The sequence below is a fragment of the Aquarana catesbeiana genome, linkage group LG03, assembly GCF_042186555.1.
Source record: "Aquarana catesbeiana isolate 2022-GZ linkage group LG03, ASM4218655v1, whole genome shotgun sequence".
Classification (NCBI taxonomy): domain Eukaryota; kingdom Metazoa; phylum Chordata; class Amphibia; order Anura; family Ranidae; genus Aquarana; species Aquarana catesbeiana.
Window position 1 is genome coordinate 98603784 of NC_133326.1, and position 27179 is coordinate 98630962.

Below are 27179 nucleotides of genomic sequence, written 5' to 3' on the forward strand. Positions count from 1 at the left end.
TGAATTTTTGCCCATTCTTCTTTGCAAAATAGCTCAAGCTCTGTCAGATTGGACAGAGAGCGTCTGTGAACAGCAATTTTCAAGTCTTGCCACAGATTCTCAATTGGATTTAGGTCTGGACTTTGACTGGGCCATTCTAACACATATATATGCTTTGATCTAAACCATTCCATTGTAGCTCTGGCTGTATGTTTGGAGTTGTTGTCCTGCTGCAAGGTGATCCTCCTCCCCAGTCTTTTGCAGCCTCTAACAGGTTTTCTTCCAAGATTGCCCTGTATTTGGCTTCATCCATCTTCCCATCAACTCTGACCAACTTCCTTGTCCCTGCTGAAGAAAAGCATATCTGCAACATGATGTTGCCACCACCATGTTTCACAGTGGGGATGGTGTGTTCAGGGTGATGTGCAGTGTTAGTTTTCCGCCACACATAGCGTTTTGCTTTTAGACCGAAAAGTTCAATTTTAGTCTCATCTGACCAGAGCACCTTCTTCCACATGTTTGCTGTGCCCCCCCACATGGCTTCTCGCAAACTGCAAATGGGATTCCTTAAGCTTTCTTTTAACAATGGCTTTCTTCTTGCCACTGTTCCATAAAGGCCAGATTAGTGGAGTGAACGATTAATAGTTGTCCTATGGACAGATTCTCCCACCTGTGAGCTGTGGATCTCTGCAGCTCCTCCAGAGTTACCATGGGCCTCTTGGCTGCTTCTCTGATTAATGCTCTCCTTGCCCGGCCTGTCAGTTTAGGCGGACGGCCATGTCTTGGTAGGTTTGTAGTTGTGCCATACTCTTTCCATTTTCCAATAATGAATTGAACAGTGCCCTGTAAGATGTTCAAAGCTTGAGATATTTTTTTTATAACCTAATCCTGCTTTAAACTTCTCCACAACGTTATCCTTGACTTGTCTGGTGTTTTCCTTGGCCTTTATGATGCTGTTTGTTCACTAAGGTTCTCTAACAAACCTCTGAGCGCTTCACAGAACAGCCGTATTTATTAAATTACACACAGGTGGACTCTATTTACTAATTGGGTGACTTCTAAAGGCAATTGGTTCCACTAGAATTTAGTTAGGGGTATCAGAATAAAGGGGGCTGAATACACACACTTTTCACATATTTTTTTGTCAAAAAAAATTGAAAACCATTTATTACTTTCCTTACACTTCACAATTATGTGCCACTTTGTGTTGATCTATCACATAAAATCCCAACTAAAATACATTTACGGTTTTGGTTGTAACATGATAAAATGTGGAAAATTTCAAGTGGTATGAATATTTTTAATAATAATAGAATAGAATAAGGCACTGTATATACATGCCTATTGGGACTCGTTAAGTAATACACCTGCAGAGTTCAATTAGGATGATATCAGTAAGTGTACATACTGTACCAATGCCTGCAACAATGGCTCACATATGAAACAGCTGTAGGTATAGGTTGCTTTGATTGTATATGTGGTTTAAAGCTAAATATGATATGAATTTTACTACAAAGTGTGCTACCTCCATCATTGTGCTTTGTGAAGTCTGTACATATGCTGTCGGGTCTGAGCACTGTAGGATGGATTGATGTTTAATGGTTAGATGTCACATCAGGCAGCTCAGGCCTCAGCTTCAGTTACACCTTTATATCTGTGCACTGAGGAATGAGTTAGTTTGTCTCCCTTCATATATTATAAAGGACCTTCAAAAAAAAGTCAGCAATGACAAACCTATATTTCTATCCTGACAAATTCCCTTTAATTTAGTGTACCCTGAAAACGACATGGTTCAACAGGATACTCGTTATCTTGATATAACGATTTTTCTTTTGTCATTATAGCTATGTAAGGCGGTTTGTAATATGTGTCTGGAGACATCATGGTTGTGAAAGTTTTGTACGTGGTCAAAAGCATAAAGTATGAAAGAGAACACATTAAAGCACAATTAGCATGTATAGAATAGATAGTCCTTTAATCACAGCACAATTGTTTGGCACATATCTGCGTTTTATATATCAAAAAGACAAATTCTATTGCTGATTTATTTTTCCATAAAACCTGTAATTCAGAATACTATTGTGTTAGAATGAGAAAAAAAAGACTGGAGTGGAAAAGTAGATGAAGCCCACAATGATGTAGAGCTTAGAGGTAGTTTAAGGTAATCTGTGCTTATTCTGGAGCTCACATGGAATGACAGGGCATGAAGGAAACTTTATTAGCTGCACATTTTTTAATACAGATGGATGCAGCTTTATGAACAAAATAAGCTAAAAAATTGTGTCCTGACTATAAAACATATTTCAGTGAAGGTGTCTGTGTAGCCTGCTGAAACCAGATTCTATCTGTCATTGCTGGTGCAGATTACGAAATGGAAATACGTCTATAATGATCACAGTATTCTAAAAGTAATTTTTCCTTACTAAACTTCTTATCATTGAGCAAAATTCAAACCATTGTTGAATATCTTCATGCAGATTCCCATTATATGCCCTGATGAAACTGCTTTAAATAACTAATATCTACTGAAACTACTAGAGCACAGGATTTTGAAGTCACACATTCCAAATGCCTGTTAGTTTATGCCAAAACTCATGCCAAAACCCTTTTTATTTTTTGAAAGGTTGGGGGGAGGATAGAACATGTGTTTTATATTGCTCTCTGTGCACCATTGGAGAGACTTATCTTCACTTCCTGTTCTGCTTACCCCCGTCACCTGACAGGTGCAGTATAAATTTGTATTTCTAAAAGGTAACATCAGACAAAATGAAAGTGAATTAACTTCATTAATTATTTGCTAATAAACTAGAGCAAACAAAGGGCCAGTTTTTTGTCCTTCAGATTTTAGGGGGGCAGCACTGTGGCCAGCGGGAGTGGGAATCTTTCTGGTATCAGTAGGTGTAAACTTCACCACATTTTGTATTAGAGGAGGAATAGTGTGCCATTGTTGGTGTCAGTAGGAGAAATGGCGCCCCCATTGTTGATGTCAATTGGCAGAATAATGTCTCGTATCAGTGGGGGGGAATAGTGCCCCAAGAGCCAGATAAAGGCAAGCAAAGGGTTGCATCCAGCCCCTGGGCCTCAGTTTGGAGACCACTGAACTAGAGGCTGAGTAATAAAGCAAGCGTATAAAGGATCCTGTATGTTTGTTCACAAACTTTTCCAGCACACCCTAACACCCCCAACGTCACAATAATATCCGAATAGCAAATTCACTCTTCCACTTCTGACTACTGATCCACCCCTACTAGGGGAAGCCTTATTGACCAAGGGGATGGGTGGGTAAAATACAAGCTGAGTGAAGTCGCTTTTGCACATTTCAGATTTGAGGTTCCAGGGTAACTCTATTGGGTGGGAACATACAGGTGGCACCTTTAAAGGGTTTTTGGTTTTACCATGTTTCTATGTGGACTGTGAATAAGCCCAGCCCTTTGCGCAGACAAATTTAAGTCCGAAAAAAAACTTTCAGGATTCTTATATGATGGTACATATATATCTGTATACGTCTGTATATTTGTATATCTGTATACGTCTACTGGGAGCTATGTAGTCTTTAGTGGTGGTGCAAAAGCATAATGTAACACTCTCTAAATTAACAAAATCTAGGGGGGGGGGGTTAAAATACTCCAAGTTGTGAATTTTCATATTAGAGGCTTCTGTATTTATGTATTTCACCTGCTGGCAAAATATGTATTGTGACTCACTGTAAAGGAGAATGATTCCTAAAGTAGAGTTTCCTAACTGATGTGCCCTGGCACATTAATGCACTCGGGTGGCACATCCCATTGATATTATAAATTATGATATTGCGTTGTTGTATCACACTTGAGGGTACATGCCAATGTACATTGGCTCAGATGGATCTTGTCTGTTCATATTTGAGGGTGGTGCATTCTTATAAAACTAACTACAGTTCATGAACTGGAAAATGTCTATATTGATTTTGTGAAATGTAATCCACGTAATCAGGTACACGAGCCTGCCCCTGTGCAGGGAGTCTTCTTGGAGCGAACCACAGAGGTAGAAATTGAATGTTATCTGTCTTTTACCATCATGACCAAGGAGTTCTGGGTGAGCAATCAGCAACAGCAGCCTATACATTTCTTACAGCTTTTCTTTAAAGGGTATGTAAAGCCAAAACCTTTTTGTTTAAGATAGGGTAGAGAAAAGTTAAAATCCCTATCATATTATTTTTTTCTGTCTGTGTCCCACTGAAGATATTTTCTTTCATTTGCTATCCTGTTACAACAGGAAATGAGAGGAAATCCCATCAAAGTGATGGAATTCCCATCTTACAGTGCTGCCACCAGAATAGGTGATCTACACGTGAGGTTCTCCTCCTGCTTTAGTAACAGCAAGATTTCTTCTTGCTTCCTGTATTGGTGACAATGGTCACCAGAAAAAATAGCAGGGTAACTCTCCCCAGTGGGGACTTAGACAAGAATAAAAACTTGACAAAGGCTCCAACACTTCCCTGTTCTCTCCAAAACTAAATGAAAAGAGCCTTTACATACACTTTAAATCGTATGGCTTTAGACTGTAAGCTTTTGTCTTCCAATTTTATGTCAACATGATTGCTGATAAATGTAGTAGTCTGACAACCAAGGGCAACCCTTTGCTTCTGCCACCCCTAACCCCTAACCTGAAACAGAACCTTCACATTTAACAGTACTCAAAAACATCAAGTAGAACGTATGAGTCCAGGTCTCACAGTGCAATGCTGCTGAGAACAGTCATAACGTCAGCACTGCTCTCTGTAGCACTAAGGAAAAGAAAGAAGACCATGCTCATCACTTAGCCAGTCAACAGACAGTTCAGAAAAAATTTTAAAACTCCATGCAGTGGGAGGACTGGATGAATCTTATACAGGAATTAGGCTTTAAACAGTACACATTCACTTTAAACATTCCATTTCAAACTATCCTGAACATAGTTACTTTCCTGCAGCTTTTTTGCATTCCACCATGTTTGCAAACTATTTCTCCTACAAGCCAGGATGGATTATGGCGCGTGTCACCCCAGGGTATGTCATTTACTAGGGCAATGTATATAGCATCATACAGTGTATGGGGGGAAGCAATTGTCTTCATGGGTAGAACATAACTTATTTTACTAGTAATTCAATACAATGTACTTACATCCTCTGATTCGAAGACATGGCAGATCATCTTGTACTGCTTCTTTCCCTCCTGAGCACCTGGTGTGGTTTCTATACAATCTTGAGATGCAGTTCTTGGCATTCTGCGTCTTGCCATCAAGACAACAATGTTACCAATGTCAGCAATGTATGAGATTGTCCGTAGTGCATGGTCCATCATTGTTTCCTGTAAATAAAAGTGAGCAAAGCACAAATGTTGATAACACATACTTTCTGCAATCTAATTTACACATCTGTAAATCAAAATACATGCAACTATAAATCCTCACAGTCTCAATTAAATATGGAGCCTTTCGACAAATCTCAATCTGCACTGAAGCCATAAAATGCAAATACATACAGTAAGTATACAAATGCATTTCTCCATATGATACCTCAAATATATATTTGTAGGGATTGTCTGCTACCATGCAATCTCTTTTATACTCCTAACAGTGTCCCTAAGGGCCTATGTTGATGGGCTTTTATCCGCTTCAACTCAGTTTTGCATTTTCATGCATGTGAATGCAAAATCTACTTGCAGCAGGTCAAATACAGGTCAGAAGGAGGTCAACTGAAGGACAAAAGACCTGCCAATAAATTGTGAATTGTGATGTGTCTAAAATGGATACCATCGACACAAGGCCAAAGGCCATCTACGAAGGCCCTAAAGGCCTTTAACAGAGCTAGTAAATGGCATCTAAGCTGCTTTTCTTCCTCATACAAGTAAATGTGAATGGAAAACCAACTCAGAGCAGCTCAATACAATGTAGAGGCATCTTGTTTCAACCAAAAAATAGCTTAACACCACTCCTTAGTCCTCATGCACACAGGGCATTGGAAAAAACAAGCTGCAAAGCCACTACCAACGCCAGAAAAAAGCGTCTGTAAAAACGTGCTTTTGCATGGTCCCTCCTGGACCATACAATGCCACACACCCTCATGCCACTTACAGCTCCTAAAAGCCTGTGTGTGTATGAGGCCATAGAATAACATGGAGAGGCGTTTTTAAGCTGAAAAAAAAAAAAGTCTAACGCTGGTAAAATCAGCTGTAAAAACCCCATGTGCATGAGGCCTTAAAGGGCCTATTGCCAGGCTTTGAACACTGAGATACTTACACATTCTAACAAGCAGTAATATCGTGACAGACAACCTTCAGAAGATAAGGAATGCTTACCTCAATTGCTTCCCACTTCACCAGAACTCTGTCCCCACCCCCCACCCCCAAACCACATAGGACTCACTGGCTTCTCCTGCTTATCGCCACTTGTTACAGGACAGAGTAGTGACATGGCGGTCATCAGGGCCTCAGAGCTTAGCGGTTCCTCCTACTGACCTCCACATCACTAATATGTTCTGTAATGAGTGAAGGTCAACAGGAGGATTCAGCAAGAGCTGCAGAGGGCCAGAAGATCGACACTCACAGATTTCAGTCATCATTTCCATTTAATTGGAGTGGTGTTCAGGAGGCACGAGAGGAAAGCATTTACTTTCTTCTTTACAAGGGGAAGTTTTTATTTGGATCTTGAGCTTGCTGATAGTGTGGCTTTAATACAATCTCAATCTCCCTTTTTATTTATTTGTAAATGTGCATATTTATTTGCTTTATATTTATATTATCCAATGTATCTACCCTTCCCCTCCATTCCCTTATAAAGTATACTAAGTCCACCTTCTCACTTGACTGGCCTGACCTTATGGCCTCGGACTTCCCAACATTGAGAGCTACTTTCTGTGCTGAAGAGAAGCTTATCTAGCCTGAAGGACTTTGTTTTCATTATAAAACCTCCCCACTATTTCCAAACAGTTTACATTACTTTTATATTGTAAGGTATGACTTTCACAATCTTATATTTTTTTTATGTCAGGGAACCAGCAAGAGTGTAGTGTAGATGAGGAGATTATGTTGCCGGGAAATGTCCTATCTTTCCTCAGCAGGCAGAGAACAGGTATAAATCACTGTGTTATCTGCCTGGCAGCTCCCACTGCTTTTATTTTTTCTTGGTTTGCTGACTGTGGCCTTCGTGTCACTTTGATGCTTTCTCTCTCAATATTGGGAGAACACTGACATCCATGTACCTGCAAATATGTACAGATTATCTGAAGGCTAGAATGGAACCTAATGTGTTTATACAATTCATTGTGGACAAATGTATTATGGATGTCACAGTAGAGGTAAAAATGCAAAATTTTTGAATACTGATATCTTAGATATATTGGAGCAGACTTTTACAGCAAGGAAAATCCACTATCCATGTGATATAGCATATATTTTATTTGGCTGAGTCAAAACAGCGTTCGCTGTTGTTTTTTACTAGCTGAGAATGAAGCTGTATTTATCACAGAGACTCTTGTAAACAACTATCTTGCACAAAAGGGTAATCGGGGTGACATCAATACACAAAGACTAGGCCTGGTTTATATGTTTTTATCTTTTATGCTTGATTTTTTGAATTTGGCAATAAAGCTCAATGCAAGGAAACAGACTGAGCTGACTGAAGCAGGAGTCACGACTTTGCAGTTCTAATAATATGCATCTATCTCCTCCTATTTTCAGAGAACCACACTAGCAAGTGCTAGTGAGCAACGATCTCCCCAGAGGTCACAGAACCCTTATACTCTCCTTATTTACTCCTTGACTGATATGTTTCCACTAGGAATATGTGGAGTCTTTTTACCAAATTAGCCTTTGTCTAAATTTATTCTAAATTATCCTAACATGTAGTCAGATAAACTGCCTAGGCAACATTTTCTTTAAAAAAAATAATGTTTTAGGTTTCTCATAAAGCCATGCAATTGTCAGTACTGGTATAGAGATTGTTCTGCCTGCAGCAGGATATCTATTAGTTGTTTGCCTGCAATATTGGATTTGACAAGATGTAAATTTACAGTTTTGCAGAAACTATAAAACTGTTCACCTTTAATAAAACTTCCCATCATTCTTCAGTCCAAGAAAAGGCAGCCAATGCATCATGGGAGTTCAGACTCCATCTTGGGGACTGAAAGGAGAAGGAACCTGCTACCAGAGCACATGTTGACTGAAACTTGTATTCCTTTGTGCCCCTTGATCGCAGCAATGCTGGTATGAACCTTACTGCTATCCACTGCCTAATTGTACTGCATTTCTATGTGTTTTTCACATACTGATTATGTGTACTTTCTCCGTTTTCTTCCCATAGTTTCATCCTATCTTGTTTTGTTAATAAAGCTTCAAAAGCACACTCAGTCTGGCTTATTGAAGAATAGGAGGGTTTAGCTGCATGTCAAACCACACACAGGGACACGTGTAGTGGGGACAGAACAGCGATCACATGGGTTTGTTGACAAACAAAGCCAACTCTGAGGCTAATCCTAATACTAAGTTAAAGGGGTAGTAAACCCTCTTTTTAAAAAAAAAAATAACAAACATGTCATACTTACCTCCACTGTTCAGTTCATTTTGCACAGAGTGGCCCCGATCCACCTGTTCTGGGGTCCCCCGGCGGCGCTATCAGCTCCTTCCCGCATCAGTAAACCCCCTAGGAGAAGCGCTTTCCCTGGGGGTTACTGTGCGGGTGTGCTCCAGAGTCCGGCTTTTGCTTCCATAGACACAGAATGCCCCCCTGCCCCCCAGTGCCCGCGTCATTGGATTTGATTGACAGCAGTGGGAGCCAATGGCTGTGCTGCTATCAATCTATCCAATCACGAGCCAAGACAACGGGCAGAGAGGTAGAGCGTGTCTCCGTCGTGGGAACGAACGGGCTCAGGTGAGTAAAACGGGGGGCTGGGGGGGCTGGCCCGTGTCAGAAGTTTTTTCACCTTAATGCATAGGATGCATTAAGGTGAAAAACACAAGGGTTTACAACCCCTTTAATGCTAACACCAACCCTACTACTAATTCTAATGCCAACCTTCAGGCTAACCATAATGCTAAGCATAAAGGGGTTGTAGAGGCAGAAGGTTTTTTTATCCTAATGCATTAAGATAAAAAGGCTTCTGTGTGCAGCAGGGCTGGGTCAGGGCTGGGTCAGGGCTGCATGGACACAGGGAGCTGTGACTCAGCTCGGGTGCCCCCATAGCAAGCTACTTGCTGTGGGGCACTGAACAGGAGGAAGGGGCCAGGATCACAGAACAGGGCCCCAAAGAGGGGGATCCGGGCTGCTCTGTGCAAATCCACTGCAACAGGGCAGGTAACCCTGATGCTAACCTCAACCATAATGCTAATTTTAAAGTGAAAGTCTAGGATCAATCTAACTAGGCTTGAATCTGATCCATCCTCTTTTTAAATCCTATTTCAACCTACACGTGAAAGGATGATGCTTATACTTACCTATTTTGCAGGCACTCTTGTCTGGTCACATGATCAACTCCCAGCGGTGGCTTCAAAGGAGAGGAGGAACAGCTGAAAACGAGTGACCCATAGTAAGCTTATGGGTGACATCACTGTACAGGCATTGCAGCCATTGTATGCGATCTCTTCTCTCCCCTAAAGCTGGCCACTGGTGAGATCACATGACTGGTCTAGAGTGCACTGAGAATAAGTAAGTATAAGCATCTTCCTTTTACAGGGTATTTAGAATATAATTTAGAAAGGGTGTGAGTGCAGTTTTAGGTGTAGTTAGATCGATCCTGAAATTTCACTTTGACTTTAACACTAATATTATCCCTCCCTTTTCTAATAAAGCCATGCAGACATCATGTCTGTGCTGACATAGTGATCACACTGCTTTGTTGATAAAAAGTCAACCCCAGCAATGACCCTAATGCAAACTCACTAAGCAAAACCCTAATGCTAACCTTGACCCTAGACATGTGCAGAACAGAAAAATTAATTTAGTTTTGGATAGATTTGTTATGTTACTAATTTCATTTAGTTATGGAAATAGTTTAGTTTGGTTTCAGAATTAGTTTAGTTTAGTTTTCTTAAAATTGTATTTTGTTTTCCTTAAAAATTGTTTAGTTTATTCATTTTCAAACAAATTCCAACTTTTCTGAACTATTAAAATTCGGACCTTTCAAAAACGATCAACTGATTTGAATTTTGTGTGAAGAATAGCTACTTGTTAAGCAGCGGGACCGGAAGCCTCATCATCAGTCATCATCGGTCAGTTGGTATCCCCACTGACTGATGAATGTAAAGAAAAGAATGCTGGCATTAGAAAAATGTTTAAAAAAACCGCGTGAGGTGCCCCCCTCGCCAATTTTTTTTTATAAAACGGCGTGGGGTCCCTCCTCAAAATCCATAACAGACCTTTATCTGAGCATGCAGCCCAGCAGGTCAGGAAAAGGGTAAGAAAGGGTTAGGACAAGTGAGTGCCCCCCTCCTGAACCATACCAGGCCACATTCCCTCAACATGCGGGGGTGGGTGCTCTACCCCTCACCCCAAAGAACCTAGTTCGTATGTTGGGGACAAGGGCATCATTCCCACAACCGTGGCCAGTGGTTGTGGGGCTCTGCTGGCAGGGGGCTTACCAGAATCTGGAAGCTGCCCCCCATCATGTGAATGAGTATCGGGTATTCATTACCCATTCACCAAAAAAAAAAGTGCCAAAAAGTAGTAGAAACACAGAGACAGTTTTTGACAAATCCTTTATTAAAAATAAAAAAGCAGTTTCCCCCCTGATGTAGATCCATCGTCAATCACGCCGCCCGCCGCGCCTGAAAAAAAACAAAGACGCTCTCGCTGACGTGAAGGCTGGCTGCCTATTGCAGGCTAAGCCGTTTGACATTTCTTGTATAGATAAGGGGTGAGGCCACCTGGCTACGTCAACTGGTGGCACCGCCCCCCTTCTGACATCACAAATATTCTCGGAATAACCAAAAATTCGTCCGAATTTGTATTCGGACCAGAACAAATTCCACATGTCTACTTGACCCTTACACTAAACCCAATCCCTTGTTTTCTGACAAAGCCATATGATCGATCACAAGGTCAGTTCTGATATGGTAATCACTTGGCTTTGTTTATACCAACACAGCATTGAAGATAACGAATGTTGTTTATCTAAACAAAGTGTGGGTCAGTACTGGGATCTTTAGGAAACCTATATAGTCTCAAGGGTTTCTGTGGGTTGTATGAAGACAGTAAATGACAAAAATGAAATTGACTCAAACCTGGTATTTCAGTTGTAGAATGTTCTATCAGCAAACTGTGTGATAAGGTCTATTATTTGGGGAAAACCCTAATCATTCAATACAATACATCTCTAAAAGAAATTAGAAATATACTTTTACTAGTTTGCAAACACTAGACAGTAGAACTGAACAATATTTAGTTTTGTAGAGTACGCTTAGCGTTTTTTTAACAGTTTTTCTTTTACTTTATTCATGTTTTCTTTCCCTGCTCACATATCTTATTTGTATGGCATTTCTGTTGATGTGTGTGCAATCCAGTGACAGCTGAATGTCACAATGTAACTGCAGTGACTTGAGCAGAACATGCCAGTGTTCCAGCTCAGGAGCACACAGGAAAATGTTACAATGCCACCCTAGTAAAGGAAAATTCCTGTGAATATACCTTTCTGGTAGAACCAGCAGACATAATATTTTGTTAAGCATGAAATATTAAAGGAAGGTTTCTCCTAGACACTTACCCTCTCCACTGTCCCCTGGTTTGCATAGGATGTGATATGCTTCTTTTACAGTCTACTTTGTACTACCTTAGTTTATGTAATCCTTACTGTTTGTATGAACACCTTTCAAAATTTCAATAAATATAGTACTTAAGAAAAATGGTTTCAACTTTTTGACATTCTAGAATAGAAACATGTGTAATAAACATTTGCTTTAAGTGTTTTAGTTTAGATGCATGTTATATTAAATGTAGTGTTTTATATATTTATATATTTTCTTTATTATGTAAAAAAAAAAAAAAATAATAATTTAAAAAAAATATATATATACATATAAATATATATATATATATATATATATATATATATATATATATATATATATATATATACACAGTGGGGACGGAAAGCATTCAGACCCCCTTAAATTTCTCACTCTTTGTTATATTGCAGCCATTTGCTAAAATCATTTAAGTTCATTTTTTTCCTCATTAATGTACACACAGCACCCCATATTGACAAAAAAACACAGAATTGTTGACATTTTTGCAGATTTATTAAAAAAGAAAAACTGAAATATCACATGGTCCTAAGTATTCAGACCCTTTGCTCAGTATTTAGTAGAAGCACCCTTTTGATCTAATACAGCCATGAGTCTTTTTGGGAGAGATGCAACAAGTTTTTCACACCTGGATTTGGGGATCCTCTGCCATTCCTCCTTGCAGATCCTCTCCAGTTCTGTCAGGTTGGATGGTAAACGTTGGTGGACAGCCATTTTTAGGTCTCTCCAGAGATGCTCAATTGGGTTTAAGTCAGGGCTCTGGCTGGGCCATTCAAGAACAGTCACGGAGTTGTTGTGAAGCCACTCCTTCGTTATTTTAGCTGTGTGCTTAGGGTCATTGTCTTGTTGGAAGGTAAACCTTCGGCCCAGTCTGAGGTCCTGAGCACTCGAGAGAAGGTTTTCGTCCAGGATATCCCCTATCCATTCATCTTTCCCTCGATTGCAACCAGTCATCCTGTCCCTGCAGCTGAAAAACACCACCACAGCATGATGCTGCCACCACCATGTTTTACTGTTGGGACTGTATTGGACAGGTGATGAGCAGTGCCTGGTTTCCTCCACACATACTGCTTAGAATTAAGGCCAAAAAGTTCTATATTGGTCTCATCAGACCAAAGAAACTTATTTCTCATCATCTTGGAGTCCTTCAGGTGTTTTTTAGCAAACTCCATGCGGGCTTTCATGTGTCTTGCACTGAGGAGAGGCTTCCGTCAGGCCACTCTGCCATAAAGCCCTGACTGATGAAGGGCTGCAGTGATGGTTGACTTTCTCCAACTTTCTCCCATCTCCCGACTGCATCTCTGGAGCTCAGCCACAGTGATCTTTGGGTTCTTCTTTACCTCTCTCACCAAGGCTCTTCTCCCCCGATAGCTCAGTTTGGCCGGACGGCCAGCTCTAGGAAGGGTTCTGGTCATCCCAAACGTCTTCCATTTAAGGATTACGCAGGACACTGTGCTCTTAGGAATCTTAAGTGCAGCAGATTTTTTTTGTAACCTTGGTCAGATCTGTGCCTTGCCACAATTCTGTCTCTGAGCTCTTCAGGTAGTTCATTTGACCTCATGATTCTCATTTGCTCTGACATGCACTATGAGCTGTAAGGTCTTATATAAACAGGTGTGTGGCTTTCCTAATCAAGTCCAATCAGTATAATCAAACACAGCTGGACTCAAATGGAGGTATAGAACCATCTCAAGCATGATCAAAAGAAATGGTAAGTACCTGAGTTAAATATATGAGTATCACAGCAAAGGGTCTGAATACTTAGGACCATGTGATATTTCAGTTTTTCTTTTTTAATAAATCTGCAAAAATGTCAACAATTCTGTGTTTTTCTGTCAATATGGGGTGCTGTGTGTACATTAATGAGGAAAAAAATGAACTTAAATGATTTTAGCAAATGGCTGCAATATAACAAAGAGTGAAAAATTTAAGGGGGTCTGAATACTTTCCGTCCCCACTGTATATGAATATATATATATATATATATATATATATATATATATATATATATATATATATATATATATATATATATTCATTGTTATTGGCAGGAAAAATGAACTATAAATATGTCATACTTACCGTATATTTCACACCAGTGTATGGAGCTCACATGTTTTCACAATTATGCCCTGTAAACACAGGGTCAGATTTTCCAAAGGAAAATGTTCAATGGTAGCTTTTTGTCGGAAATTCTGACCGTGTGTAGGCTCCATCGGACATTTTCCATCGGAATTTCCGTCACACAAAATTTGAGAGCTGGTTCTCAAATTTTCCGACAACAAAATCCGTTGTCGTAAATTCCGATCGTGTGTACACAATTCCGACGCACAAAGTGCGTCTGCCTATTGAACTTCATTTTTCTCGGCTCGTCGAACGTGTTGTGCGTCACCGCGTTTTTGACGTTCGCAATTTCTGACCAACTTTGTGTGACCGTGTGTATGTAAGACAAGTTTGAGCCAACATCCGTCGGAAATAAACCATAGATTTTGTTGTCGGAATGTGCGATCGTGTGTACGGGGCATTAGTGTTACATTTTACCTGTTATTTACAGAGCTCAATAGCAGAAGCTTGCATTTATATAATTAACTGAAAAACTCAACCCAATCCTTCCCCTTTCCTGACTGCTGCATTCAGATAGGGCCAAAAAAAAAAGTGTCTGTCAAAGAGAGTCTGAAGGAAATGGTACTTGCTTAGAAAATCCATAATGCTTTGTGAATTCTGTAACTGCATTAAATGTGTATTTGTAAAATATTTTTTTTAACTGGTAACAATAAGGTTGCAAAGGTCTTGAGAGAGCTCTTTGCTTTTACCCATCATGAGATGTTTCTTGTGTGACACCTTGGTAATGAGACACCTTTTTATAGTCCATCAGTTGAGACTGAACCAGCTGATATTAATTTGCACTGACAAGGGGCAGGATTGCTTTCTAACTACTGATAGATTTCAGCTGGTGTCTTGGCTTTCCATGCCTTTTTGCACCTCCCTTTTTTGATGTGTTCAGTACTTTTTCCCTGTGTGATTGCATTTTTTTATACATAACTTAAAGAGAAGGTCCAGCCTGGGTGAAAAAAATCAGCAGCTTTAATACTGTAGCTGCTGGCTTTTACTATTAGGGCACTTACCGGTGCAGGGAGCCTGCGATGTCGGCACCCCAGCCAATCTACAGATCGACTTTCGGGTGCTGCCGCCACCATTCCTGGTAAGTGAACCCGGCAGTGAAGCCGAAAGGCTGGTTCCCTACTGCGCATGCGCAAAGCATGCTGCACTTTCTAATTGGCCCAGCGGCGGGGGAAGGAGGAGGGGGAGAAGTGGAGAAAACAGGTCCCCGTTCCCCCCTCCCCCCTAAAGGTGCCAAATGTGGCACCAGAGGGGGGGAGGAAGCGTATAAGAGGAAGTTCCCCTTTTGGGTGGAACTCCGCTTTAATTTCTGAACGTATTTGTTTTGGTTTCTTTGTATGTATGGATTGCATGGGTTTTTCCCGACATGTGGTGAAAATGTCATGTGAAAAGCACCATGTTTGGAGGTCAAATGGCACTGTACATCACCCCAAAAACGCCATACTAACAGTAAAGTTTGGAGGTGGGAACATCATGTGGGTTTGTTTTTTTTAGCATACAGTACTGGCAAACTTCATTTCATTGAAGGAAGGATGAATGGAAAAATGTACCAAGATATTCTTGATAAAAATCTGTTCCCATTTACCAGGATGATGAAGATGAAACGAGGATGGATATTTCAGCAAGACAATGATCCCAAACACAAAGCCAAGGAAATTCTCAATTGGTTTCAAAGAAAGGAAATAAGTTCACAGAAGAGGCCCACAGGACTTTCAAAATGTGAAGACTGTGTGGAAGAATGGGCCAAAATCACACCTGAGCAATGCATGCAACTAGTTTCTCCATACAGGAGGTGTCTTGAAGCTGTCATTACCAACACAGGATTTTTAACAAAGTATTAAGTACATTTTAGTTAGCATGTTCAATACTTTTTGCCTGTGTCATTCCATTTTATTACACATAACTTCATTGCTGAACTTGTGTTAGTTTCTTTGTATGTATGGATTGCATGGGTCGTTACCGACATGTGGTGAAAATGCCATGTCAAAAGCACCTTTAGAAATATATTTACCTAGAAAAATGGTGTTGTGTTTTTTATATATATATATATATATATATATATATATATATATATATATATATATATAGTATCTCACAAAAGTGAGTATACCCCTCACATTTTTGTAAATATTTTATTATATCCTTTCATGTGACAACACTGAAGAAATCACAGTTTGCTACAATGTAAGTGAGTGTACAGCTTGTATAACACACAGTCATTAATGTCTAAACCGCTGGCAACAAAAGTGAGTACACCCTAATTAATAATGTTCAAATTGGGCCCAAAGTGTCAATATTTTGTGTGACCACCATTATTTTCCAGCACTGCCTTAACTCTCTTGGGCATGGAGTTCACCTGAGCTTCACAGGTTGCCACTGAAGTCCTCTTCCACTCCTCCATGGCGACATCACGGCACTTACCTGTGCAGGGAGCCTGCGATGTCGGCACCCCAGCCGATCTTCAGATCGACTCTCGGGTGCTGCCACCGCCATTCTTGGTAAGTTAACCCGACAGTGAAGCCTTTTGGCTTCACTGCTGGTACCCTACTGTGCATGCACAAAGCACGCTACACTTTCTAATTGGCCCAGCGGCAGGGGGAAGGAGGAGGGGGACCACGGCCCCGTCTCCAAAAGTGGAGAAAACAGGTCCCCGTTCCCCATTCATGGTTCCCTCAATGAACTGTAGCTCCCCAGTTCCGGCAGCACTCATGCAGCCCCAGACCATGACACTCCCACCACCATGCTTGACTGAAGGCAAGACACACCTGTCTTTGTACTCCTCACCTGGTTGCCGCCACACACGCCTGACACCATCTGAACCAAATAAATGTATCTTGGTCTCAGCAGACCACAGGACATGGTTCCAGTAATCCATGTCCTTAGTCTGCTTGTCTTCAACAAACTGTTTGCGGGCTTTTTTGTTCATCATCTTTAGAATGCTTCCTTTTGGGAGGACAGCCATGCAAACCAATTTGATGCAGTGTGCGGTGTTTGGTCTGAGCATTGACAGGCTGACACCCCACCCCTTCAACCTTTTCAGCAATGCTGGTAGCACTCATACATCTATTTCCCAGAGACAACCTCCGTATATGATGCTGAGCATGTGCACTCAACTTCTTTGGTCAACCATGGCGAGGCCTGTTCTGTATGTAACCTGTCCTGTTAAACCGCTGTATGGTCTTGGCCACCGTGCTGCAGCTCCGTTTCAGGGTATTGGCAATCTTCTAATAGCCTAGGCCATCTTTATGTAGAACAACAATTCTTTTTTTCAGATCCTCAAAGAGTTCTTTGCCATGAGATGCCATGTTGAACTTCCACTGACCAGTACGAGAGAGTGAGAGCGATAACACCAAATCTAACATACCTGCTCCCCATTCACACCTGAGACCTTGTAACACTAATCACATGACATTGGGGAGGGGAAATAGCTTATTGGGCCCAATTAGAACATTTTCACTTAGGGGTGTACTCACTTTTGTTGCCAGTGGTTTAGACATTAATGGCTGTGTGTTGAGTTATTTTGAGTGGACAGCAAATTTACACTGTTATACAAGCTGTACACTCACTACTTTACATTGTAGCAAAGTATCAGTTCTTCAGTGTTGTCACATGAAAAGATATAATAAAACATTTACATAAATGTGAGGGGTGTACTCACTTTTGTGAGATGCTGTATATATATATATATATATATATAGTATCTCATTGTGAGATCCTGTGTGTATATATATATATATATATATATATATATATATATATATATATATATATATACAGTATCTCACAAAAGTGAGTACACCCCTCACATTTATGTAAATGTTTTTTTATATCTTTTCATGTGACAACACTGATGAAATTTGCTACAATGTAAAGTAGTGAGTGTACAGATGGTATAATTTGCTGTTTCCTCAAAATAACTCAAAACACAGCAATTATATCATAAGTTTGTAAATGTCCAAACCTAAAAAAAATGAATTAATTTGACACCAAATTGTAATAATTTTCCATTAAAAAAAAAAAAAAACCTGTGCTGATGTCCCTTTATAGTAAGCCTGCTTTAAACAACACCATCTAAATGTGATTTCCCATTGCAGTTCAAAATGCAATGTCAGTCACAAATATTTAGTATTTTGAAATTTCTATTTCTTTCAGTTCTGTGGATTTATAAAAGAGCTCATGAAAAGCCAGCCCCTGAGGCATTAGTGTCACAGAAATACAATTTGTTAAGGAGGTTCTTCAACTAAGCTGAGCTTAACATCAATTCTCAAAAAATTTCACAGGGGTTATATAAATAAAAACAAATTTAGCAATGCACTACGGAATGAATTTAATGTGCCTGTATACTTTTCCTGCCACAAGAGAGACACCATTGGGAAATTCAGATAATTTCTATCTGGCAAATGAAAAGCACACATCTTGGCCCCTAACAAAGTCAAGATGTTCTGTGAGTCCAAAATACTGTAATCTAGCACAAAAGCACGATAAAAGACCCATATGAATTTAGATGACAGTGGTACACAGAGATCAATGCTCACTGCTGAGGACCCCCTAATCCAGGGCCATAGTCATAGAACAGTTTCTATCATCTTATTTTAGCTACTGACATACTGTATATGAAGCACAAAAATTCTGAATGCTTCTTATTAATCAAACCTGTATATTTCAGCTCTACCAATAACAAAAGACTGACAAGCCTAGTAATTACAGCAGTAGGAAGGATAAGAAACCACAGGGTCACTTACAACAGATAGCCAGCACTACAAAAGAAGCCAATCTCTACTTACTTTTCCAGCACTGGCACTTCACAGATCCCTGGTAGCTGCAGTTAATCTACATATTAATATATTATTGGTTTGTGAACACCTGCTCCTCCAGCCGCACACAGTAGTTCCTCCCACTGGCTTGTATGTCATTAAAGAATGGGAGAGGAACCACTGTGCGCAGGTGGGGGTAACAGGTATTTGATCCCAATGGAAGGGTCACATATCTGCAGAGGCCTGGAAACAGTGAAGCATTGGTATTTTAGGTGTTTTAAAGGCTAAGTTCACTTTTAAAAATAAATAAAAGCTGGATTCAAAAGATTGCGGGTGCAATGTCAGGGTCCTGCAGAATCTCCGTATAGCTGTCTGCCCACTCCTCCTGTACGGGCAGACAGTTACTGGAGAGCAGGAAGATCAATGAACTACGAGAGCACTCACAAACTGTTTTTCTGTTGGAGGTTTTATCTCACTTCTTGTCAGGTGAAATTAATTGAGGGGAAATCTTTGTAGTGGACCCTTGGATGGCAGTAAAACCTGACAGTGTTTTAATCCCTCCCCTCTAAATCCAAATCTTTAAAAAAAAAGGTTTGGTTTGAGATATATTCTAATCCTTTGACTACCTCTGAATTCTAGCTGCAGGTGTATCTGATAAATAGTTAAAATATATAAACTGTAAGAAGATTAGCTCAAGGTAGTGCTTCCAAAGACTCAGACACTCACCAATTATTTTCTTACTTTTATTAAAAGAAAGTTTAAAACAACGTATGGGTTACCTTTGCAGGAGTTTCAGCATTTCTCTGATACAAAAAGAATGTTCAAAAGTCCCCTGACTTTGATTTACTGCATTGCCCTCTTGTCTGATTCCTTAGACTAGCCTTCACTGAATGGTGGACCGTGGTCCAAATCTGGACCAACTGACAGCCTAGTTGAGATGGTCAATCCACCATTCTGCTGCGCTGGATCCTCACGAAGCTGCAGTAACTGGTTGCTAAGACCACCAGTGTCACAGCAACCAAAGATGTCATGTGTGTGCCCTGTCCCCTGCAGCACACTTCTCCTTCAACTCCTGCCCCCTGCCTGCCTGCCCAGCACGAATGGACTCTACTGGTCTATAGTGAGACTCTGATGGGGGAATCTGATGTATGCGGCACTCTGATGGGACAAATTATGTAAGGGGGCACGCTGATGGGGAAACATTATGTAAGGGGGCACCCTGATGGGAACACCTGATATAAGGGGACACTTTGATGAGGACAACTGATGTGTGGGAGCATTCTGATGGGACAGCTGATATATGGGGCCACACTGAGGGGCACACTCGTGTATGGAGACACCGGATCTGTTGGGGGAACCTGATGTATGGGGGCACTCTGATGGGGGTAACTGATATAGGAGTGTATTCTGATTGGATTTTCTGTTTTATTGGGTTACTGTGATAGGGGCACCTGATGTATGGTGGCATTTTGATGAGGAACTCTTATGTAAGGGGGTACCCTGATGGGAATACCTTACATAAGCGGCAATGTGATGGCGACATCTAATGTAAGGGGGCACTCTGAGTGTGACACCTGATGTATAGGGGCACTCTGATAGGGACACCTGATGTAAGGTGGTACTGGACCTGCTTGAATTTGAATTCATTACCCCTGCTCTAGACAGTACTCATATTCACACAAGCTTTCTTTTGTGCGCACATGCACCAACTCTAGCTGCTCCCAGACGTACTGACTCCCACCCTGACTCTTCGGCAAAGCCTTCTGCCTCGGGACTGTGGATTAGGTGGAGCTCTGATCTACAGTTATTCCCAAGCTAAAAAGGATTGTGTCCAGCTGCACAATTTATAGGAGCTAATTGCTCGCAAAATGTGGACCTATGGTTGGAGACTTCACTCCTCCCATGTCTCTAAGAAGCCTAAATTGATGACCTTTTTTCCCACAAATAGAGCTTTCTTTTGGTGGTATTTGATCACCTCTGCGGTTTTTATTTTTTGTTCTATAAACAAAAAAAGAGCGACAATTTTGAAGAAAAAGCAGTATTTTTTACTTTTTGCTATAATAAATATCCCCAAAAAATATATAAAAAAACTAATTTCTTCCACAGTTTAGGCCAATATGTATTCTTCTACAGTACATATTTTTGGTAAAAAAAAATTGTAATAATTGTACTGCGACATTGCGGCGGACAGATCGGACACATTTGACACTATTTTGGGACCACTGGCATTTATACAGCGATCAGTGCTATAAAAATGCACTGATTACTGTGTAAATGTCACTGGCAGGGAAGGGGTTAAACACTAGGGGGCGATCAAGGGGTTAACTGTCTTCCCTCAGCATGTTGTAACTGTAGGGAGGATGGGCTCACTAGAAGATGACAGAGATCACTGCTCCCGATCACTGGGAGCAGTAGATCCCGGTCATGTTGCTAGGCAGAACAGGGAAATGCCTTGTTTACATAGGCATCTCCCCGTTCTGCCTCTCCGTGCCACGATCGCGGGCCACCAGCAGAAATCGAGTCCGCGGGACCCACAGGCACGCTCCAGCGTCGTGCGCACGCCGCCAGCCGCGGATGACGCAACATACAGGTACATTGTTTTGCGCACCTGTGCCACTTTGCCGACGTATATCGGCGTGACCCGGTCGGCAAGTGGTTAACCAAACATGGCATCCTGTCACAAATCAAAGTATGATAATTGTTTTTACATAATTTGATAAGGCACTATAAACTTACACATGAGATTGTCATTGAGCTATTATTTCACCTAATATGCATATAATGAATTCTGTGTAAGACTGTAACCTGTAAACCATAGTAACATGCCCTATCCCTGAACAGTTTCAGCATAGAAAAATTGAGAACCATTCAATATTTCTAATCCAATGGACCTCCGGCTGTATACCTCCCACACTGAGGCTGCTGCACTAACCAATCATTTGTATTGCGTGACTATGTCTCTCTGTATGTGGTTGCACAATTCCTATAGTTATATTCTGGTAATCTCCTGCATGCTGACAATCATTTTGTCAATTCATGTTTGTAAAGTTTACAGATATCTGAGTCATTGCTCCTAAAACATATTTTTCAGCTATGGGTATACATCTAAGGTGGAAACAATCACTTTTTATATATAACACAACCAATAATACCCATGCTACCCGTACTCCATGTACAGCTGCTGTACAAAAATACACAAAGTTTCTCATTTTTAGGGATCCTTTAAAGACTGGTATAGTACCACTGGATTGGTATAGAGCCAATGTGATGCCTATATTTAAAATGGGATCAAAGCCTTTACCAAGTAACTATAGACCTGTTGGTTTAACTTCTATAGTTGGGAAGATACTGGAGAGTTTAAGAAAAGACCACATAGATGAGTTCTTGCTGGAAAAAAAATATTTTAAGTAACAGACAGCATGGATTCATGAAAGACAGAAGTTGTCAGACAAATGAGATTTCTTTTTTGAGGAGATAAGTAAAACCTTGGACAGAGAGGTGGCTGTGAACATAGTATACTTGGATTTTGCAAAAGCTTTCGACACAGTTCCCCACACACAGCTAATGCGTAAGGTACATACTTGGAAAAAGCAGTTTGTAAATGGTTAGAAAACTGGCTAAAAGACCGAATTCAGAAAGAGTAGTGGTTAATGATTCATACTCTGAATGGTCTAAGGTTATCAATGGTTTACCCCAAGGTTCAGTGTTGGGACCCTTACTTTTTAATATATTTATAAACGATACCGGGTTTGGGAATAAAAGTACCATTTCAGTCTTTGCAGATGACACCAAGCTATGCAGTGGAATAACATCCTTACAGGATGTCTCCAACTTACAAGCCAACCTCAATGCACTGTTTAATTGGGCAACTATGTGGCAGATAAGGTTTAAAGTCATTGTAAACTCTTCAAAAAAAAAAAAAAAACGAAAAAAAAACCCCTGTATGACAAAAGGTATAATGAACTAGTATGCAGCGCATACCAGTTCATTATGAAATACTTACCTTAGAACAAAGCCTTCCAGTGGCGCCCGCACAACTGAGACAGCTGACATATTTCCCGGAGGTTCTTCTTGGTTCACAAGCTCCGATGTTGTGAGTGGCCGGAGCCGCGTTGACGTCACTCCCGCGTTCCTTCAGAGAGCATGCGCCAGTGATGTCAATGGCTGAATGTAATTTAAATATCTCCTAAACAGTACACATTTAGGAGATATTTACACTACCTATAAGTAAGCTTTATTATAGGCTTACCTACAGGTAAATGTCTGCAGAGAAAGTTTACTTCCTCTTTAACCACCTCAATACAGTGCACTTACACCCCCTTCCTGCCCAGACCAATTTTCAGCTTTCAGCGCTCTCACAGTTTGAATGACAATTACTCAGTCATGCAACACTGTATCCATATGAAAATTGCGTCCTTTTTTCACACAAATAGAGCTTTCTTTTGGTGGTATTTAATCCCTAGTGGTTTTCTTTTATTATTTGTGCTATAGACCGTAAATTTTGTGAAAAAAATGCCTTTTTCTTTGTTTCTGTCATAAATTTTTGCTAATTAGAAATTTTTCTTCATACATTTTGGCCAAAATTTATACTGCTACATATTTTTGGTAAAAATAACCCAAATCAGTGTATATTATTTGGTCTTTGTGAAAGTTATAGAGTCTACAAACTATGGTGCCAATCACTGAAAATTGATCACATCTGATCAGGCCTTCAGTACATGAGGTGAATCCCATTTCTTGAGACACTAACAAGTCAGGAAAGTACAAATACCCCCCAAATGACCCCTTTTTAGAAAGTAGACATTCCAAGGTATTAAGTAAGTAGCATGGTGAGTTTTTAGGTTGTAATTTTTTCTCACAAAATTCTTTGCAAAATGAAGATTTTTTTTATTTTTTTTACAAAATTGTCATATTAGATTATTTCTCACACACAGCATATACATAATCACACACATAGGTTGGACTTGATGGACGTGTGTCTTTTTTCAACCTCACCTACTATGTAACTATGTAACTATATGCATACAACAAATTACACCTCAAAATACATTCTGCTACTCTTCCCGAGTATGGCGATACCATATGTGTGAGACTTTTACACAGCCTGGCCACATACAAAGGCCCAACATTGAAGTAGCACCTTCAGGCGTTCTACGAGCATAAATGACACATCTCATTTCTCAACCACCTATTACACTTTTGAAGGCCCTGGAGCACCAGGACAATGGAATTGCCCACAAAATGACCCCATTTTGGAGCGCAAACACCCCAACTTATAATCTATGAGGCATAATGAGTCTTTTGAATGGTTCATTTTTTTCCAGAAGTTTTTTTTTTTTACACAAATTTGTCAATGTATAAGATATTTCTAACACATAGCATGTATATAGCAAAAATTACACCCCAAAATGCATTCTGCTGCTCTTCCTGAGTATGGCGATACCACATGTGTGAGACTTTTACACAGCCTGGCCACATACAGAGTTCCAATATTGAAGTAGTACCTTCAGGCGTTCTAGGAGCATAAATTACACATCTCAATTCCTTCCCACCTATCACATTTCTGAAGGTCCTAGAGCACCAGGACAGTGAAATTACCCACAAAATGACCCCATTTTGGAAAGCAAACACCCCAATGTATTTTCTATGAGGCATGGGCTGCAAATAGGTACTCAGGTACTCTGATGGGCTGCGTATTTTCTATGAGGCATGAGCTGCAAATAGGTACTCGGGTACTCTGATGGGCTGGAGACAGGTACTTGTGTAACTTGATGAGCTGCAGACAGGTACTCGGGTACTCTGATGGGCTGGTGACAGGTACTCGGGTACTCTGATGGGCTGGTGACAGGTACTTAGGTACTCTGATGGCCTGGTTACAGGTACTCGGGTACTCTGATGGCCTGGTCACAGGTACTCGGGTACTCTGATGGGCTACAGATAGGTATTTGGGTACTCTGATGGGCTGGTGACTGGTATTCGGGTACTTTGAAGGGTGGTGACAGGTGCTCAGGTACTTGGTACTCATATGGACTGTGACAGGTACTTAGGTACTCATATGGACTGACAGGTACTCAGGTACTCAGATGAACTGTGACAGGTACTCGGGTACTCAGATGAACTGTGACAGGTACTCGGGTACTCAGATGGACTGTGACAAGTACTCGGATACTCCGATGGACTGTGACAAGAACACAGGTACTCTGATGGACTGTGACAGTTACTTGGGTACTCTGATGGCCTGGTCACAGGTACTCGGGTACTCTGATGGGCTACAGATAGATATTTGGGTACTCTGATGGGCTGGTGACTAGTATTCCGGTACTCTGAAGGGCGGTGACAGGTGCTCAGGTACTCGGTACTCATATGGACTGTGACAGGTACTTAGGTACTCATATGGACTGACAAGTACTCAGGTACTCAGATGAACTGTGACAGGTACTCAGGTACTCAGATGAACTGTGACAGGTACTCAGGTACTCAGATAGACTGTGACAGGTACTCGGGTACTCTGATGGACTGTGACAAGTACTCGGGTACTCTGATGGACTGTGACAGTTACTCGGGTAATCTGATGGACTGTGACAGGTACTCAGATGGGCTGTGACAGGTACTTGGGTACTCTGATGGACTGTGACAGATACTCGGGTACTCTCATGGACTGTGATAGGTACTCGGGTACTCAGATGGACTGTGACAGGTACTTGGGTACTCTGATGGACTGTGACAGGTACTCGGGTACTCTGATGGACTGTGACAGGTACTCATATGGACTGACAGGTACTCAGATGAACTGTGCAAATAAAAGTGTAGCGCTATAGAGAAGTGGGCTATACGCCCAATAGCAAAAAAAACAGTGAAAAAATGTACAATTTTCATACAAAGTAACAAAGTGAATAAACACAAAATAGTATCAATCAATACGAGGTACATACAGGAAGTATTGATAATGATGTCAACACCGGAAATGCTGCAACCAAAACTTTCATCTCCAAGGACATTGTTTGGACCCCAGACGATGTCCTTGGAGACAAAACGTGTCGGGAAGGTCCCCACTGCTGCTTACTGACTTTGTACAAGTGCTTTTTTATTCTAATATCATGTGAGTGTTCTCAATTTTATTCAATTTCATCTGAATTTACGGAATTACACTATAGCCCACTTCTCTATAGCGCTACACTTTTATTTGCACTTTTTTTTGCCATTTATCTAATTTGGTGTGTTAGCTGCTTGTTATTTGGAGTAGCGCGAGATTATTTGTTATACCTACTCAGATGAACCGTGACAGGTACTATGATGGGTGATGACAGGTCCTCTTTATTGGTGGGGGGCAATTAGTGTGATTGGTGTACCCTGTAAGCAGCAACGAGATGTTACCACAATCTCCTCCTCACACACAATCGTAACATCTCATTATCGCGGTTTGTTGACATTTAGTGATCAGCTGTGAAAGGATCACAGCCGTTCACGTGGTAAACAGCTGCCAGCCAATGGCTGTTTACCAGCGTCAGTGGCGAGCAGTGTTCCCGGGAACACGGCGCCACCGACGTGCACGTGCAGCGCGGCCCCGTAATCGCGCGCTTGCGCCGTGCACAGTGGGGCAAAACCATCTGTGATTGGCCATGACTTCATCACGGCCGATCACGTGGTAAACAGCCATGACCAATGGCTGTTCATCCCTCTCGGTGGCGAGCTGTGTCTCCGTGACACGCCACCACCGAAGGAACAGGAATGCGCCCGCATAATCGCGCGCATTCCCTGTTTAAATGGAGGGCCATCATATGACTCCCTCCCAAAACGAGAGCCGCGCCGCCTGGCCGTCATATGACGGACAGCGGGTGGCAAGCGGTTAAAGTGGTTGTAAAGGCAGAAGGTCTTTTTATCTTAATGCATTCTATTCTATTTTATTCTAATGCATTCGGCTCAGGTGCCCCATAGCAAGCTGCTTGCTGTGGGGGCACTCAACAGGAGGGAGGGGCCAGGAGTGTCGAAGAGGGACCCGAGAAGAGGAGGATCGGGGCTGGTCTGTGCAAAACCACTGCACAGAGCAGGTAAGTATGACATGTTTGTTATTTTGAAACAAAAAAAATGAGACCTTAGAATCACTTTAATGTTGATAAATGTAAAGTTATGCACATGGGTATAAGAATATGCATCATGCATCATACATACTAGAGGGAGTACAACTGGGGGAATCCATAGTGGAGAAGGATCTGGGTGTTTTGGTAGATCATAAGCTTAATAATAGCATGCAATGCCAAGCTCCGGTTTTCAAAGCGAGCAAAATCCTTTCTTGTATTAAGAGGGGTATAGATGAGAGAGAGAGAGAGAGAGAGAGAGAGAGAGAGAGAGAGAGAGAGAGAGAGAGAGAGAGAGAGAGGGAGGGAGAGAGAGATCATTTTGCCCCTGTACAAATGATTAGTAAGACCTCATCTAGAATATGCAGTTCATTTTTGGGCACTAGTTCACAAAAAGGATATCGGGGAACTGGAGAAAGTGCACAGAAGGGCAACCAAACTGATAAGAGGCATGGAGGAGCTCAGCTATGAGGAAAGATTAGAGGAACTGAATTTATTCT

At 41.1% G+C, this 27179-nt stretch overlaps 1 protein-coding gene across 2 annotated transcripts in view; it reads right to left on the reverse strand.

The window, feature by feature from the left end:
- The window catches only part of APBA2 (amyloid beta precursor protein binding family A member 2), a 656749-nt gene that overhangs the window by 149031 nt on the left and 480539 nt on the right, over window positions 1–27179 (reverse strand). For both annotated transcript variants that reach the window (XM_073618863.1, XM_073618862.1), the window contains one exon: window positions 5118–5303. In XM_073618863.1, the coding sequence (XP_073474964.1) occupies window positions 5118–5303 (186 nt within the window). The remainder of the gene's footprint in view (window positions 1–5117; window positions 5304–27179) is intronic.